The sequence below is a fragment of the Vicia villosa genome, linkage group LG2, assembly GCF_029867415.1.
Source record: "Vicia villosa cultivar HV-30 ecotype Madison, WI linkage group LG2, Vvil1.0, whole genome shotgun sequence".
Lineage (NCBI taxonomy): Eukaryota > Viridiplantae > Streptophyta > Magnoliopsida > Fabales > Fabaceae > Vicia > Vicia villosa.
The window spans coordinates 141,848,927-141,863,538 of NC_081181.1; the positions used below are offsets into that span (position 1 = coordinate 141,848,927).

The 14,612-nt window shown below is 35.9% G+C and overlaps 1 protein-coding gene across 1 annotated transcript; it reads left to right on the forward strand.

The window, feature by feature from the left end:
• The first annotated feature begins 3,168 nt into the window (after positions 1-3,168).
• On the forward strand, positions 3,169-4,912 carry LOC131650191 (uncharacterized). Its single transcript, XM_058919913.1, has 9 exons — positions 3,169-3,306; positions 3,393-3,415; positions 3,520-3,578; positions 3,734-3,824; positions 3,896-4,023; positions 4,110-4,215; positions 4,292-4,451; positions 4,545-4,603; positions 4,780-4,912. The coding sequence occupies exons 1-9, from the start codon at positions 3,169-3,171 to the stop codon at positions 4,910-4,912; spliced, it is 897 nt and encodes a 298-aa protein (XP_058775896.1).
• Positions 4,913-14,612: the final 9,700 nt, after the last annotated feature.

Here is a 14,612-nt window from a genome sequence, read left to right on the forward strand (position 1 = left end):
GAATGTTCTGTAGATATATCCACAGAAGGGTCGTAGATTTCTCCGTTCTGTAGATGCATCTACGGTAAACACCCATAATTTTCAATATCACACCCTTCTGTAGATACATCTACTGAAGTTTCCCTGTTAGATTTTTTAACATAACACAATGCAGTAGCAGTAGTAGTATTAGTATAAGGAAAAATACATAAACACATAACCAAATAATTGGCAAAAAAATGATTATACTGCAATGTTATGGAGTGCATATATTACACTTTGAAACTAGAAAATACATCAAAAGAATTGTCGCCGGATAAATCTATAGGTGGTTCCAATTTGGACTTTTCCGCATTTGTGACTTTTTCTATATTCTTCAATCTTTCGAATTCATTCATCCTATCAACAAAAACATTCGGCCACGTCTCGGCAAGTTCGGCATGATGAAGACCCCATTCCAGTGAGTAGGTGGTTGTTAGAATCCTAATTGTACATATTTTGTGCATAGATTTTGTGGTATTTCTTAACTCTTTCACCAACTTTTGATTCCTTTTAGTGTAATAGTATGTAAATAAATAATATTTTGTTTAGATTGTACATAAGTTCAGTTTTATGACTTTTATTTACCTTTTATATAGGTATTGACTATTTTGGCAAGCTTGGAATGAAAGGATTTGATGGAATGAGCTTGGAAGGAGGTTTGGAGACTAAAAGAAGAAGTTTTGTATTAGAAGGTCCACTAAGCGGACCACAAGCGCGCTTATGCTCCAAAATTTCATCACCCCGCTTGAAGCGAGGCTTGGCAGAGGCGAAATCCAAATTTGAATCTGCTTAGCGGACCCATTCCACTTAGCGGATGCTGAAGACAATACAGATATTTTAGGAGGTCCGCTTCGCGGACCTACTTTTTGGTCACTTGTGTTTAGACACTTTAACATGATATTTTGGAGGGTCTTACCTACTTTTTATCACAACACACTTTCTACCACAAGTTAGGGCAAGAGAAAAGAGAAGAGAAAAAACCATTTTCAAGTGAATCTTCAAGATTTCAAAGCATCTTCCTTCATCTTTCTTTGAGTTTGATGCTACCAAATCTTGTTTTGTTGCTTGTTGTTGAAGCTTCCATGGCTATGGAGAGCTAAGTTTCATCTTGTGTCAAGATTAGAGGTAGTTAGTTTGTAAATATGGATTTTCTTTGATCTTTTGTATATGAACTTGGTTGATGATTAATATATGGTGAATATCTTGTTATTCATGTTCTATTTGTTGTTTTGGATCACTATTGAGAGATACGTTTCAAATCTTGACCTAAAGGATATTCATCTATCAATAAACAAACTATAGAGATAGATTTGTGAGTTGATAATCACTTGTATCAAGCTTTTAAGATTATCATGTTGATTGTAAGCATGAGAGATCATTTGACGGTTAATATGATAATAATCACGATATTGATTTAGAGATAAACGGTATCGAGAGGATACGTGGTTGTATTAATCATTAATAGGTTCATATACATGATTATTAGAATACATATGAAGCAAACTAATGAACACTAATCTTGGCACAGTTTTCTCAAATCGTTTTCAAACCATATTTTATTGGCTTTATTTACTTTTCATGCTCTTTACATTTTATGTCACCAAACTTTTACCCAACCTTAACTCAAAATACACTAAACTGTAGAACGGCGGTAGTATCACATCAACCCCTGAGGAAACGATAAAGGAAATACTCATCCTATATTCTAATAGTGGTATGGGGCATCCCGGTTTCAAGTAAACTTGCACAAAATGACGCGATTTTGCTAGCCATCTGTTAACCCACATTTTGTGAGTTAATACATACCTTAATCTTTGTCTTTATTAGTTTTTAGTTTGCTTTTTATTTATTGTTTTATTGCATTTTAGATGTTTTTATATGAATTAGGTTAGAGCTCAATAGGTGCTCCCTTTTGGTGTTTTAATGTGTTTTTGCATGTTTTAAGGTTAAATTTCTCGAGCTGAGACAAGATTGCAGTCATCTATGACGAACAGCACAAGTTGAAGAGAGAAGTTGGACTTGGAAAAAGGGAAATTAATATTGAAACCAGCTTGATTCTAGGGCCAACATGGAAGGAATAAAGAATTGGAGGGAATCTTTGCTTAGTTGAAAAGTGAAAACATTTGAATTCAAAAGATAAGGCTTAAAAGCACTACAAGACAAAATTCTGAAAAGCTGCCCCACAGCTGCTGCTGCTGCAATTCTGTTATTGGTGCTGTAATTCTGTTGTGACAGTCTGCTACAGAATGCTTTGTCCCCCACATGTCTTGCACATGATTCCTTGTTGACTAAGAATTAAGGTGATTGTGGTATCCAAAACTCTAATCCTTGGTATATAAATAGGACATTGAAGATTGAAGAAAGAAGTTCAGCATTCTAACAAAAAATACAGAAGATACAAAGTGTAAGGAAGTGGAAAGTTGATAGAGTTTTCTTTTTCTCACTCAGTCTTGTACGTGCTGACGAGTTCTGGCGCGATTGGAAGCGTCTCTTGAAGATTATCCATCTCAAGAAGCTTCTAAGTTCCTCTTAGGTTTATATCTCTTTTACATATTTTACATCCCAAACATTCATATCATTTGATATGTAATAACATTATTTATCATCATTTTCTTTAATTTTTAAAGTAAGACACAAATGCATCTATAATATAAGAAAATTAGTTGTAATGATAAACACCAAAATAATCTTTTGTCTTTGACCTACACCTCATCAATTTAGGGGCATTTTGTGTCTAAAAAACTTTTTGTAACCATTATGTACTTTTAGTTGTAACCCAATTATAATTTCTTTGAAATGTGTACAAATTTACTTTTGGTCTGACTACATAGTTCAATTGGGACAAAACCGAACTCCCTAAAAGTACATTTTTGAACTATCCCTCCCCCTAAAATCATAATTTTATGCACAGTATCTCACTTTTCTTTCTCCCTCACGCTTCCTCTTTCTCTCTCATTTCTAATGCTCATTCACGCCACCTCTTTCTCTTTCATCAAAATCGCCTCTTCCTTTTCCTCTCTCTCTTGTGACTGCTGAACTTCACCTCCAACCTACTTCTTCTTCAGCTCCATCTTCAACTCTGTTCTTCTTGACCAACATTTGATTAGCGAAAAACTTCTCAAAAGCAGCGATTAATTTTAGTTCCAAATGGCACGTCCGTTTGAAAACCTGAAAGACATCAATGAAAGCAAGGAGCTTTGGAAAATAGCAGTTCGTGTTCATCACAAATGGAGTGTGGTATCAAGAAATAAGGAACACTTTGAAATGATCCTGGTTGACAAGGAAGTAAGCATCTTTTCTGTAGACTCTAATATTTGTATGATTTGCATGGTGTTGTTTATGTTTCTATAATGTGTTGTTTATACTTTTAGGATTTACAGGATGTTATTATTGTGTTTCTTATGCGTTGTTTCATTGTTGGCGAACATATATGAGTTTTATATGGTTGATGAACATATATGTTGTTTTATCTGGTTTTATTGTTTTATTTGGTTTTAGTTGTAAGGTTTACATGATGATGTTGACATATATGTTATCTGTGTTTTATGTGCTGTTGTGTATGTTTTTATTTTCCGGTTTAGGGTTTATGATGTTTCTATTGTTTAATCTGGTTTATGTATAATATATGGTGTTATAAAAGTTATTTACATAGTACTTGAATCTTTTATTTGTTGTGTATAAATTCTAAAATTTCCTTTCATTGTGTATGAAGATTTGATAGGAATGGTATCAGATATTGGATACACACAAATTCACGCCGTTTCCAAAAAACAGCAAATCAACTTGGTTTTGAAGGATTTAGGGTTTGGTCAGTTCAATCAATTTCCTTTAATTTTTATTATACCTACACTCACACCTTATCTTTATATTTTAGAAACAACACTATCAATTGTACTCTTTGGGAGGGATATGCCTTGCAGTTTTATGAATACCAACAACAGAAAAATGCAAGATCTACACCAACTCTAATTGCTTTGCAATATGCCAAGGTCAAAGAAGAAGGTTGTTTTCTTAACTTATATTGAAGTTTTTTTCCTGTGTGAATATATTGCATTTTATTAACTAACAATGACAATACTTCAAACCAGGGAAGTACCCATTATGTGTTTCAAACACTTTCAATGTCACAAAGTTGCACATAAATGATGATCTACCTCAGATTAAGGAGTTTTTAAATAAGTTTAGGGATACTTGGTATATGCATTATTTTTACTCCTTATACATTATAAATACTCCATATTGATTATGTTTATTCTGCCTATTTGCTTAGCATAACAACAACTTCCTTGGTCGGTACATCAAGCCAGAATATGACTAAACTTTCGCATGCATCTGAAGGTTCTGCAAGTTCTCAACTCATACCATATGACAAATTTATGTACAAGACTGTTGTTCTTCTGCCTCTAACTGAAATTGTCAAGCTGAAAAATGTATGTAGTTACTTCTTTTTTCTTCGTGTATATAATTTTACCAGTAAATTTTTTTTATTAATTTATATGATGATCTTGAATACTGCTTTTCAGACCAATCCTTGTGTCACGGTTTCTAAGATTGAGAAGGTCATACCTGCTCATGGAGGCTGGTATTACCTAGCTTGCCATGAATGCCCAATGGTATCCAAGGGAGATAAGCCACCTTATGTCTGTGGTTCTGGCCACAATACTGAAACACATATTTTTAGGTCAGCCTCACGAATCTCCAACGCAGTTTATACATTTACCATTCAATTATCAATTCCTAATGTGATTTGTTTCTTAGGTACGAAATTCTTATTGATGTTGTCAGTGAAGGATGTCAAGCAACCTTTGTTATATGGGACAGGGAGTGCACACAGTTGTTGAAACTTATTGCAGCACAGATGCGCAACATCATGATTGAGGTTAGCTTATAACATAGTGTTAACACCACTGATCTTAATTTAGATGTAGTTCTTATTCTAACATACAGTTTCTCAAACACTATTCAAAAAATAGGCGGGAATAACCGATCTGCTTGAATATCCTTTGGCACTCGACAATTTGGTGGGTCTGAAGTTGGATTTCAAGGTAAAATGGCAACCAGCATGGGATAATGCAACTGTGGTCTCTATCTATCGAGATGAATCTGTTGTAAAACATATGCTACAAACTTTGGGACAGGATTTTGTAATTTTAACTTCTCTATTTATGTTCAATTCTTAATATGTATTATGTGTGAGCTGAGTTATTCTAAAATTTAAAACTCATTTGTGCTTGGAAGCCTAATCGTCTTCTAAGCTGAACCCTTTGCAGGTAACTTTAACATGTTAACAAATAACACTATTATCTACCATTTAAATTCAGCTGACTTTGTTTTGGTTTCCTTAATATCCAGATCAATGAAAGTGTTAATGAGGCTTTGCCAATTCAGGTAGTCACAATCTATTGTTTTAATGTTACAGTGCGTTTTTGGTATACTTTGTGTTCAGAATACTAATTCGTTTGCCTAATCCTATTTCATAAATATATAAGGAACAAGATATCACTTCCAAGCCCTGCACTGAATCACTTACACGAACATCAACATCAAAGAGATTGGCAAACCAATGTTCTAATGATCTTTCTAAACCAACCGACCTCTGTGACGGCATCCACCAAAGTTAAGAAACAAATAAAGCTGGAGAAGTAACAAACATTTGAGTTAACATCATGTTTTTTTGTTTTCTTTTTTGTGTTTTGAGGAAAAACTTTCTTTCAAATTATGTAATATCAACAATTCATGTACTTATTTATCATTTTGGATAAAAACTCCTTTCTAAACAATTTATGTAACTGTTCGTCATGTAGGGTTACTTACCATTATCTGCCTTATTCCATCTTCAATGTTAATTTGTCACTTACCACGATGTTGTACATATCCTTTCCACCCAACCTTCTACGTCTATTAAATATTCCTATAAAAACCTCTTTTTAAATAACAAGATTGTGTTGAGTTAAACTGATTCTATCTTTGCCAATATAACTTGAATATTATTTGTTAAACTTCATTCAGATTACTTTACCATACCAGTTTCGCAATATGATTCCAACTGTAATAGCATCTAGGTAATGTCTTGTAATTTTGTAATCGGATGTTTATACATATCCTTCTTGCACATGTAATATCAAGCATCATTGCAATTTCATTATTCTTTTTATCTGCCAAACACACGTTTGATTTCTTACATTAATTTTTATATTTTATCACGTTGTTTACTGTACTTAAATACAACTATTGAACCATGCTTTTATTTTTTGTTTATTGTTTAATGTGTTGATGTGTTGACTCTACAATAGCCCATCATGACATTACTTACCTTAACACACATACATGCTTTTCTTTTTTCCCATGCTTTCTGCTTAATTTTTAACATTACTTGCAAATATATCATTTGGCAGCCTATGTAGACTGTACACTACTGCTCTGCTACTCTGCTGCAACACACATACCAACCAATTGTCCACATAGTTTTTTTTCATACCCTTTTTTCCATTCACTTTTCTGTCCCAAGTCTTTTCGCCTCCCCCCGCCAAATTCACAATTTCATATACTCCATATTTAATGTAAGAAATACCATGGCAAAAAGACTTTTTCAATTTTTACATTTTTGCACATCATTTGATATTCAACTTTCATGAACCATGATATGCCATTAACATGAACAACATGTCTCTATATGCCTCTAACAATAACATGTTGATTTGATAAATTTTCACACATCACACTTTTGTGTTTGGCTGGGATGAATAATACCAATGGAAATGGCTGTGATATCTCACCTACGGCAGCCAGAAAGAGGAGAAGACTCACCCTTGCCAAAAAAAGAAATAATGCAAACACCAGCAACAAGGAGAATGTCAATCCCATTAGTTCCTCTGTGTCACATGTTACTCCAACACATATAGCCTCGACTTATAGATCACCACTTGCAGCATCTTCATCAAATATACCTCATACTGCTTCTTCTGACAAGCATCACCAAAATGTCAACCCTTTGAAACGACCCAGATTTGATGTAAATCATGGACAAAATCTATTCACCAAATTTAAATCCACAATAACTCCTCAAGCACCCAATTTTAATGTAAATCGTGGCAAGAATATAATCACCAACTTGAACTTAACAACACCTCCTCATCCACCTTACTTCAGCATACCTCATGTACCAAATCCTTATATAGCAAATTTTGAAAAGAAAATCAACAATGTTGGATATTCGTCTGACGACGACATCAACCAATCCAATTCCGACAGTGATATCGATGATGAATCTGACTCCGATGAAAACCATAAAATAGGTCCTTTGCCAAATGCCCATCTACAAGGTATCACTTCTTAGTAACATTTTTTTTTCACTACATTATATTCAGCAAACCCTTAAAAATTCATAACTTTGTTAATACTTGCCACATATGTTGTTCACAGCATACTCGGATATTGGAGATCCTATATGCGAATGTGAACATTGTCAAGCCTGCTGTCGCCCACTCGGTTTTTTGCCATACCTCTCGTGGAGAGATACGCGAACTGACTCTTTTTTGTTTCTGCTTTTGTATTTTTGAAAATCAGAGAGTCGCCACCGACCTTTTATTTTATCCAATTAAGGAAAGGTTTATAAAAGAAACAGAAAAAAGACCTTTAAGAAATTCTGGGTAAGGGGGTAGGTTATACAAAGGGAAGGTGTTAGCACCCTTTGTATCCATGGTTATCCATGGGCTCTTTAATTTGCTTAGCTCACTTGTTTTCAATTACTTTTCGATTGCCTTGAAATGCTCGTATGTGGTTCCAAATACCTTTGTAAATTGACTTTGTAATGATCCTTGTGCGGATGTATACAAAGTGTTTTTATCTTTCAAAAGATGTTTTTGAAAAAAGAACGTTAACTTCGTAATGATCCTTGTTTGGATATATACAAAGTATTGTCTTTTTGAAAGTTTTATTTTGAAAAACAATGATATATGAGAGATTTGTTTGTTTTGATTTGAGCAAGCAAATTAGGAGGTCTACCCTGAGTTATAAGGTCTTTATCCTATTTCCTTTAAAAATTTATCCTTTCACCGGATATAAACAAAAGTTCGATTTTGCGTTTGAAATAATAGAATTTGATTTTGATTTTGAAAAGAATGAGAAAGGGATTACCCTAAGAGGTGCAAGTGTGATTGTGTTTGGATTCAGATATTTTATCTTTGAAGTTAGTGATCTAACGATTCAATTTTATCTTTGGCATACACGCAGTTTATATGTGCTGGAATTTAAAATGCGGAAATGTAAAATGCGGAAAGTAAATCTACGCTATTACATCGATTGTGCAGGAAATGTAAACTACGCTATTTACATGGATTTGACAACCTATACATTTATCTAGGAATTTAAATTGCAAGAAAATAAAAGAAGTGTTTTTGGTTTTTTATGATTGTTTTTAATTATAATTAATGCATGATTAATTAAATTAAAATGAGTAAAAAAAATGAAATTAAATTTCAAACCTAAAAATTAAGTTCAAAATATGTTCAAAATGCTTGTTAATTAATTTTAAAACAAAACTAATTTTTTTGGGATTTTTGAAATTGATTTGAAATTTATTAAGTTAATTAACACATAATTATATAAATAATTACACAAATAATTAAAACTTAAAGAGAAAATTATTCTAAATATGTACAAAATTAGCCTATAATATATAAACTATATTTAATATAAAGAACAAAAAATTTATGATTTTTTGATTGGTTGAAATAATTAAAAAGCAAATATATAAATATAAACTAATTAATTATGCAAAATATTTAAATTATGAAGAAAAATAAAATATTTTTATATCAGAAAATAAAATATTATTTTAGAAGCCTAAAAATATTTTTTGTGTATTTTTTGGATATTTAAAACTATTTTTAATTAATTTAACAAAGAAATTAAAATGAAAATAGAAAATAAAAAGATAGTAATCAGGTGTGGTATTTAAATGAGGTCCATGTTATGGGGAGTGATTTAATGCGTTGGATTGAGAGCTAATGAGATCAGATGGCTCAGATATTGAGGCACATGGCAAAAGTGACACCTGCAAAGCACCAGATCACAAATTAATTTAAAAACACGCGCGCGCGTTCTGACCAATAGGGAGAGGCCACGTCTTCGTCTTCAAACTCTCGCCACCTCTTTTAACAGCGTTTTCTTAAGAAAAGCGTTGTAATAGGTGAACCTTAAACCTGGAAAATAACAAATAGGGGTTAGACACAAAAGAAATTTGGCGCGAGGTCATGGTTCGATTCGTCTAGTCCATACGAATTCAATGGTACCACTTAGAACCTGCAATTTTGCCTAATTCAAAAAGCCCTAATTTTGAGATCATGAACCCTAAAATGGTAGCTTCGTGAATACTCAACGAAACCTTAATTAAATGTCCAGAAACGATCAGGACATCAAACTAAACTCAGATATATGTCTACATCTTGTTAAACATGCATGTATTATGAGATACGGGTTGATTTTTGTTTGAACAAATCGTGACCTGTAGTGCTTGATTCAGTGAGTTTCAAGGCTTGCAATTGATCTGGTTACGTTTAGTGAGGGTTAGGGAATGTGTTTGAGTACTTAGTTTGTGTTAAAACAAGCTGGAAATTAAAATTTGAATTTTAAATTTCCTTCAAAATTTCAAATTGATACAAGTGTGTTTACAAGCATAGAATCAGGACAGATGAAGATGGCTGTTCTCCCTCAGGAAAATCCGCTAACATGGAAGAAGCCCCAACTGTAACTCCTTTAGCTTTAGCGAAAATTAGGTTAAACTATATGACCAATTCTGTAAAAGTGTTTAGGTCAGTTCCTTTGGCCAAAGATCCTGACTTGTACTATGCCTGGTTAGAAAAAGTAGAGAAACAGAAAGAATCCTTCTGGAAATCGTTAGGAATATACGATTTGATTCAACTGTCAAAGACAGGTTTAGAATACAACCAACCCATGTTAGTAGCAGCGGTTCACTTTTGGGATGCTTCTCACAACACTTTCCATCTCCCCTGTGGAATGGTTACCCCTACTCTTTTTGATGTGGCTGCGATTACAGGACTTTGACCAACTGGCGAAACCTTCGATCCTAACGAAATGGATAATGATACTATTGGTTTTAATGACTCACAAGTCACTTATACTGCATTCATCCAGAAGCATCATATTACCACCGAAACGGCAGTATCCGATGAAGAACATATTGCTTTTCTAGCGCTATGGCTTTCACGATGTGCCTTCTGCTCAAGATCGATTCAAGTTGCAAAGAGATACCTTTGCATGGCTAATCAGTTGCATGCTGGAAAAAAGCTCAACCTCAGCCAACTGCTTTTAGGGTCTCTTTATGAAAACCTCAGCGAAGCTGCAACCCTTACCAAGAATTTCAAATCCGGTAGTTTACTTTATGCTGGCCCTTTCTGGCTATTACAACTGTGGCTTAATGCTACATTCAAAACTCATCTTCCCTTTCGAGGAAACGTCAATGAGGAGGATAGCAAAATCAAGAATCGAACTATAGAAGGGACCAGGTTAGCTTACCTAACTCCAAAAGAAGAAATTGGAAAGCTTCGTGAACACTTCTTGGCGTATTCAATGATGTTTGCCCGGCGTAACCAGTTCGGTCCTTCTATGGCCCCCTTTGTACACAGAACAATAGGTCCTGAATGGTTTACTCGAAAATTTCCATCAACATCTCAGGATCAACAAACTGAGTCTATGGAAATTTGGGAAGCCTTTCTGACTCCAAGGTTATTTTCCCATCGCCTTCGACCATCAAAAGGACAATGTATTCTCGTGTGCTACCAACCAAATTTGGTCTCGAGACAGTTTGGGTTGGTTCAAATAAAACCCAAGTGTTTATATGAGAAAAGAAACCATATGTGTTTCCATACCTTGTACTTGACTGAAGAAGAATGTAAAGCAAAAATCAACAAATACGTTGGCACCACCAAACTTCCTCCTGTCTCTTTCGAACCTGCTTTTTATTCTACACCAGACTTTCATCAATGGTGGACGGACTATTATAGCTCCCAAATCTTTGATGCTGATAGCCTTGCTCAAGAACTAACTGCAGCTTTTACTGATGTGCAGGAGAATTTTCAAAAAGGTACTTCAACTCATATTAAAGAAATCCAAGCTTTTCAAAAATTCTTTGAAACTATCTACAGGCCTGATGATCTTAGTCGGACCGTTCGTGAGGCTGCAGTCATTTTGCGCGAAAAGTTTTCCGCCAAACTGGATAAGTTGAAGTTGCCCTCGTATGTTCGACCAGAACTACGTTATGAAGTGGCTTTCAAACTTAATCCTCCAAAATTCCCTCCACTACCAAGTGCTGATTTTGGTGTGGCTCTAAGTCCTCCTTTCCCAGACTGGTTCGTGTGTGGGAATGCTCTCAAAATTCTTCGAGAGAGTACCAAAAAACGCGCTGAACGGGTGGTTCCGACTAAGCATACCTTGGATACTTTCAAAGGACATCTTCATATAGATCTTAAACATGTTCGTGTCCTGACCCCAATACCTGAAGGTTTGGATTAAGACAATCTTTTCGACTGACTTTTCTTTTCTTTGCTGATATACTGATTTCAGTTTCAACTACAGCTGTTGCACGAAGGAGGAAGATCAAGGAAGCTTCTGCCCAAAAAGATTCTGGGACATCTAAGAGCAACAAACCAAGTGAAAGTGATTCCATCGTTACTGGCCAGAAGCCCACGGTACATACTCATCTCATATTCTTGCTTTTGTACAATCTGTGAGTAGTATCCATCTTACTTATCGTCTATTTGCCAGAGCTCGAAACCCCCAACAGGTTCGAAGCGGAAAGCTTCCTCGACAGCTGCCTCAAATGGCGAAGATAAATCCCCTCCCCAAACTAGACAAGGACACAAGAAGAGACAAAAAGCTGTTACCCCTTCAAGAAAAGGGAAAAGGATAAGCCCCTCTAAAACTGTTTCTCCTGGTGATAAGGCGTCCTCTGAAGAATCTCCTTTGAAAACTGCTAGTAATGCTTTCGTTGTAGAAAGTCATAATTCAAGTCCAGACAATATCCCAACCAAGGTATTTGGGTTCCACCCCATATATTATCTTGTGATCTTAACCAAATAATTAAACTGACATTTACCTTGTTATTGCAGGAAGACGCTGGCACTGCCACTTCATGTTTCAAGGACCATGGCTTTACCATTAATGTTGACAAACTTTACGGTAATTGTCAAACTTTAACTTTCGTCAACTAAACCCCTCAAAGGCTTGTCTTTATGACTAACTTTGCTCTGTTTAACATAGGTACCTCTCAAAATCAAACTCATGTTCTCTCGCTAGTCTTTGAAGACGTTAGGCCAATTGCTACCATATTGCCTAATGAACCAGTCGAAGAAAGTCACTCCACTGACGAATCCCCACCTACTCATCAAGACAAAAATTTGGAAGAAGATCACCCATTCTCAGGCAGCGACAATGTGAACCCCCAAACACATGACAGTGAAGATACTGCGTCGGAGCAAGATGCTATGGAAGAAATTTCTCAACCAGAAAAACAAGATCCTCAAGGGACTTCGACTCTTGATACGAAAACCATTCCTGAGACAACTTCGACGCTTGCCCCCGTGAAGCCTACTCCTTTGGAGCTGGAACAACTTAAGCAAACTGACCCTCTTAGTTTCTTAAAGGCCATCATGGATGCGAATACTTCTTCGCCTTCGGAACTTAATGTCTCTCCAGCTGCAACTGTAGAATCTAGTGATAAAGAAGATATTCCTAGCCTCCTCCGACAAATAAAAGAGAGATTTTTTGGGGTCAATCTTGTAGACGTCCTCAACCGGGAACCTATTAAGAGCCACAACTTAAATCAACTTCTAAAGAAGGTAGATTTGCTTCAAGTTTCCACAGAAGTTTCAGAGGTAATTGTTCTGTTAGGCTCTCTACTCGAGCAACTCCAGGCCAACATTCTTCGAAAGCAAAATGTCGAAAAAGAGCTATCTGAGACAATGGCCTCTCATGACTCTTCATGGAACTCTGCTGTGGACGCAACGAAACAAGGTGAGGCCCTCAAGCTTAAACATTCAGAAAATCAGAAGGCCTTTGATGATTATGAGAAAAGCATCATCTCTTGGAAACAAGAGATAAAGGCACTCGAGGACAAGATAAAAGAAGCTGAACGTTGTCAGGCAGCCATACAAAAATCTAACCAACAAGATTTGCTCGAAGTGGTGCAGTCGGGAATTAGACATTTCGAGACTGCACAGAAATTAGTGCCAGAAATCGAAAGATTGAAGAAACAACGGGCACTAATTGAGCTTCGTATGTCTTCGTGGGAGACTCAATACTTGAAGATCAAAACGGATCTCCCTAAGGATTTTAACTAGATGTTTTCAATCCTATTACTTGTTGCACCTTTGTTTTGTAATCGAAACTGCTGTAGACTCATAATATTTGTATGCTTGACTCCCATTTATATCTATAATGTTTTCCAGCATTACCTTTAGCGAATCTAAACATTTCTGTCAAAATATATCTTTAGATTCTCTACAGTGCTTTTATTTAATGCAACGTGTAGAACCTGAACATCTTTCGCAGCATCCTTGCCTCTAAACTTGACGTTTCCCCTTCTCTAGCCATAATCATTATTAAACAGTGACGTCACTTTCTCCAAAACGTCGGTTTAAGACGTGCGTGCATCAGTTTCATGATTACTTTTCAACTTCCAAGGGCGGGAAACGGCGGAAGCCATAACTTCTTTCTTTGGAAAACCAACCGCAGTCCAATCACTCATTAACAATTAAAAACCACCCTTCAGTATTCCCAGTCTATATAAAGGGTCAAATATTGTCTTCATTTCTTCATTCATGCGCTTTCTCTCCAAACCAAACACAGAAAAAGAAAACACACAACTTCTCTCTCAGAACACCTTTCTTATCTTGCAATGGCTGAACCTCTCTTCTTTAATGACATCAAAGCCCTCATCAGAGGCGAGTTCAGACTCTCTGAGGATGAACTTGTTCGTCATTTTATCAACATCGAAAACCTCTTTGTCAACCAAGAACTGGACTTCTATTTTGAAGAAGTCTTGGAGGGTGCTATTTACCCCAACATGGTGGCAGAATTCTGGATGAATGCGTCTTTACGCATAGATCCTAAAGGTAGGACCACCATTGATTCTGAAATTCGACACGCTCGTCTCAGCATCACTCCCACCACTATTGCCAACCTAATAAGATGCAATAACTCTGGTGAAGCTTTTGATGACAACAGTTTCAGCATGACTACTCATCTCATGTTGAGAACTCTTATGGACAATGATCGCTTCAGTGCCAAAGTCATCAGGATCTGGCACCAGATGCTCGTGGGGAACTTCCAACCTCGGCGGATCGATGAAAACAACATCATGGTTGAAGACTTGGAGTTCATCCTCTGTGGTCTTCGAGGGAGGAAAATTAACATTCCTTTAATGATCTTTAAAGGACTTGTTAAAGCTGTCTCTATCGGTGTTGACCGTCGAGGGAGTGTGACTTGTCTTCCCTACGGGAGACTCCTCAGTTACATTTTCCTGAAGAAAGGTGTAGTGAGGCGGGCGCGTGGCTCTGGAGCCAGGGATTTGT

What these genes read in the sequence shown, in the direction of transcription:
- LOC131650191 (XM_058919913.1), top strand. Translation starts at nt 3,169, where the DNA reads ATGGCACGTCCGTTTGAAAACCTGAAAGACATCAATGAAAGCAAGGAG. An exon ending in TGATCCTGGTTGACAAGGAA is followed by an intron (nt 3,307 to 3,392) that starts GTAAGCATCTTT and finishes TTATACTTTTAG; the next exon opens with GATTTACAGGATGTTATTAT. An exon ending in TGCCAAGGTCAAAGAAGAAG is followed by an intron (nt 4,024 to 4,109) that starts GTTGTTTTCTTA and finishes ACTTCAAACCAG; the next exon opens with GGAAGTACCCATTATGTGTT.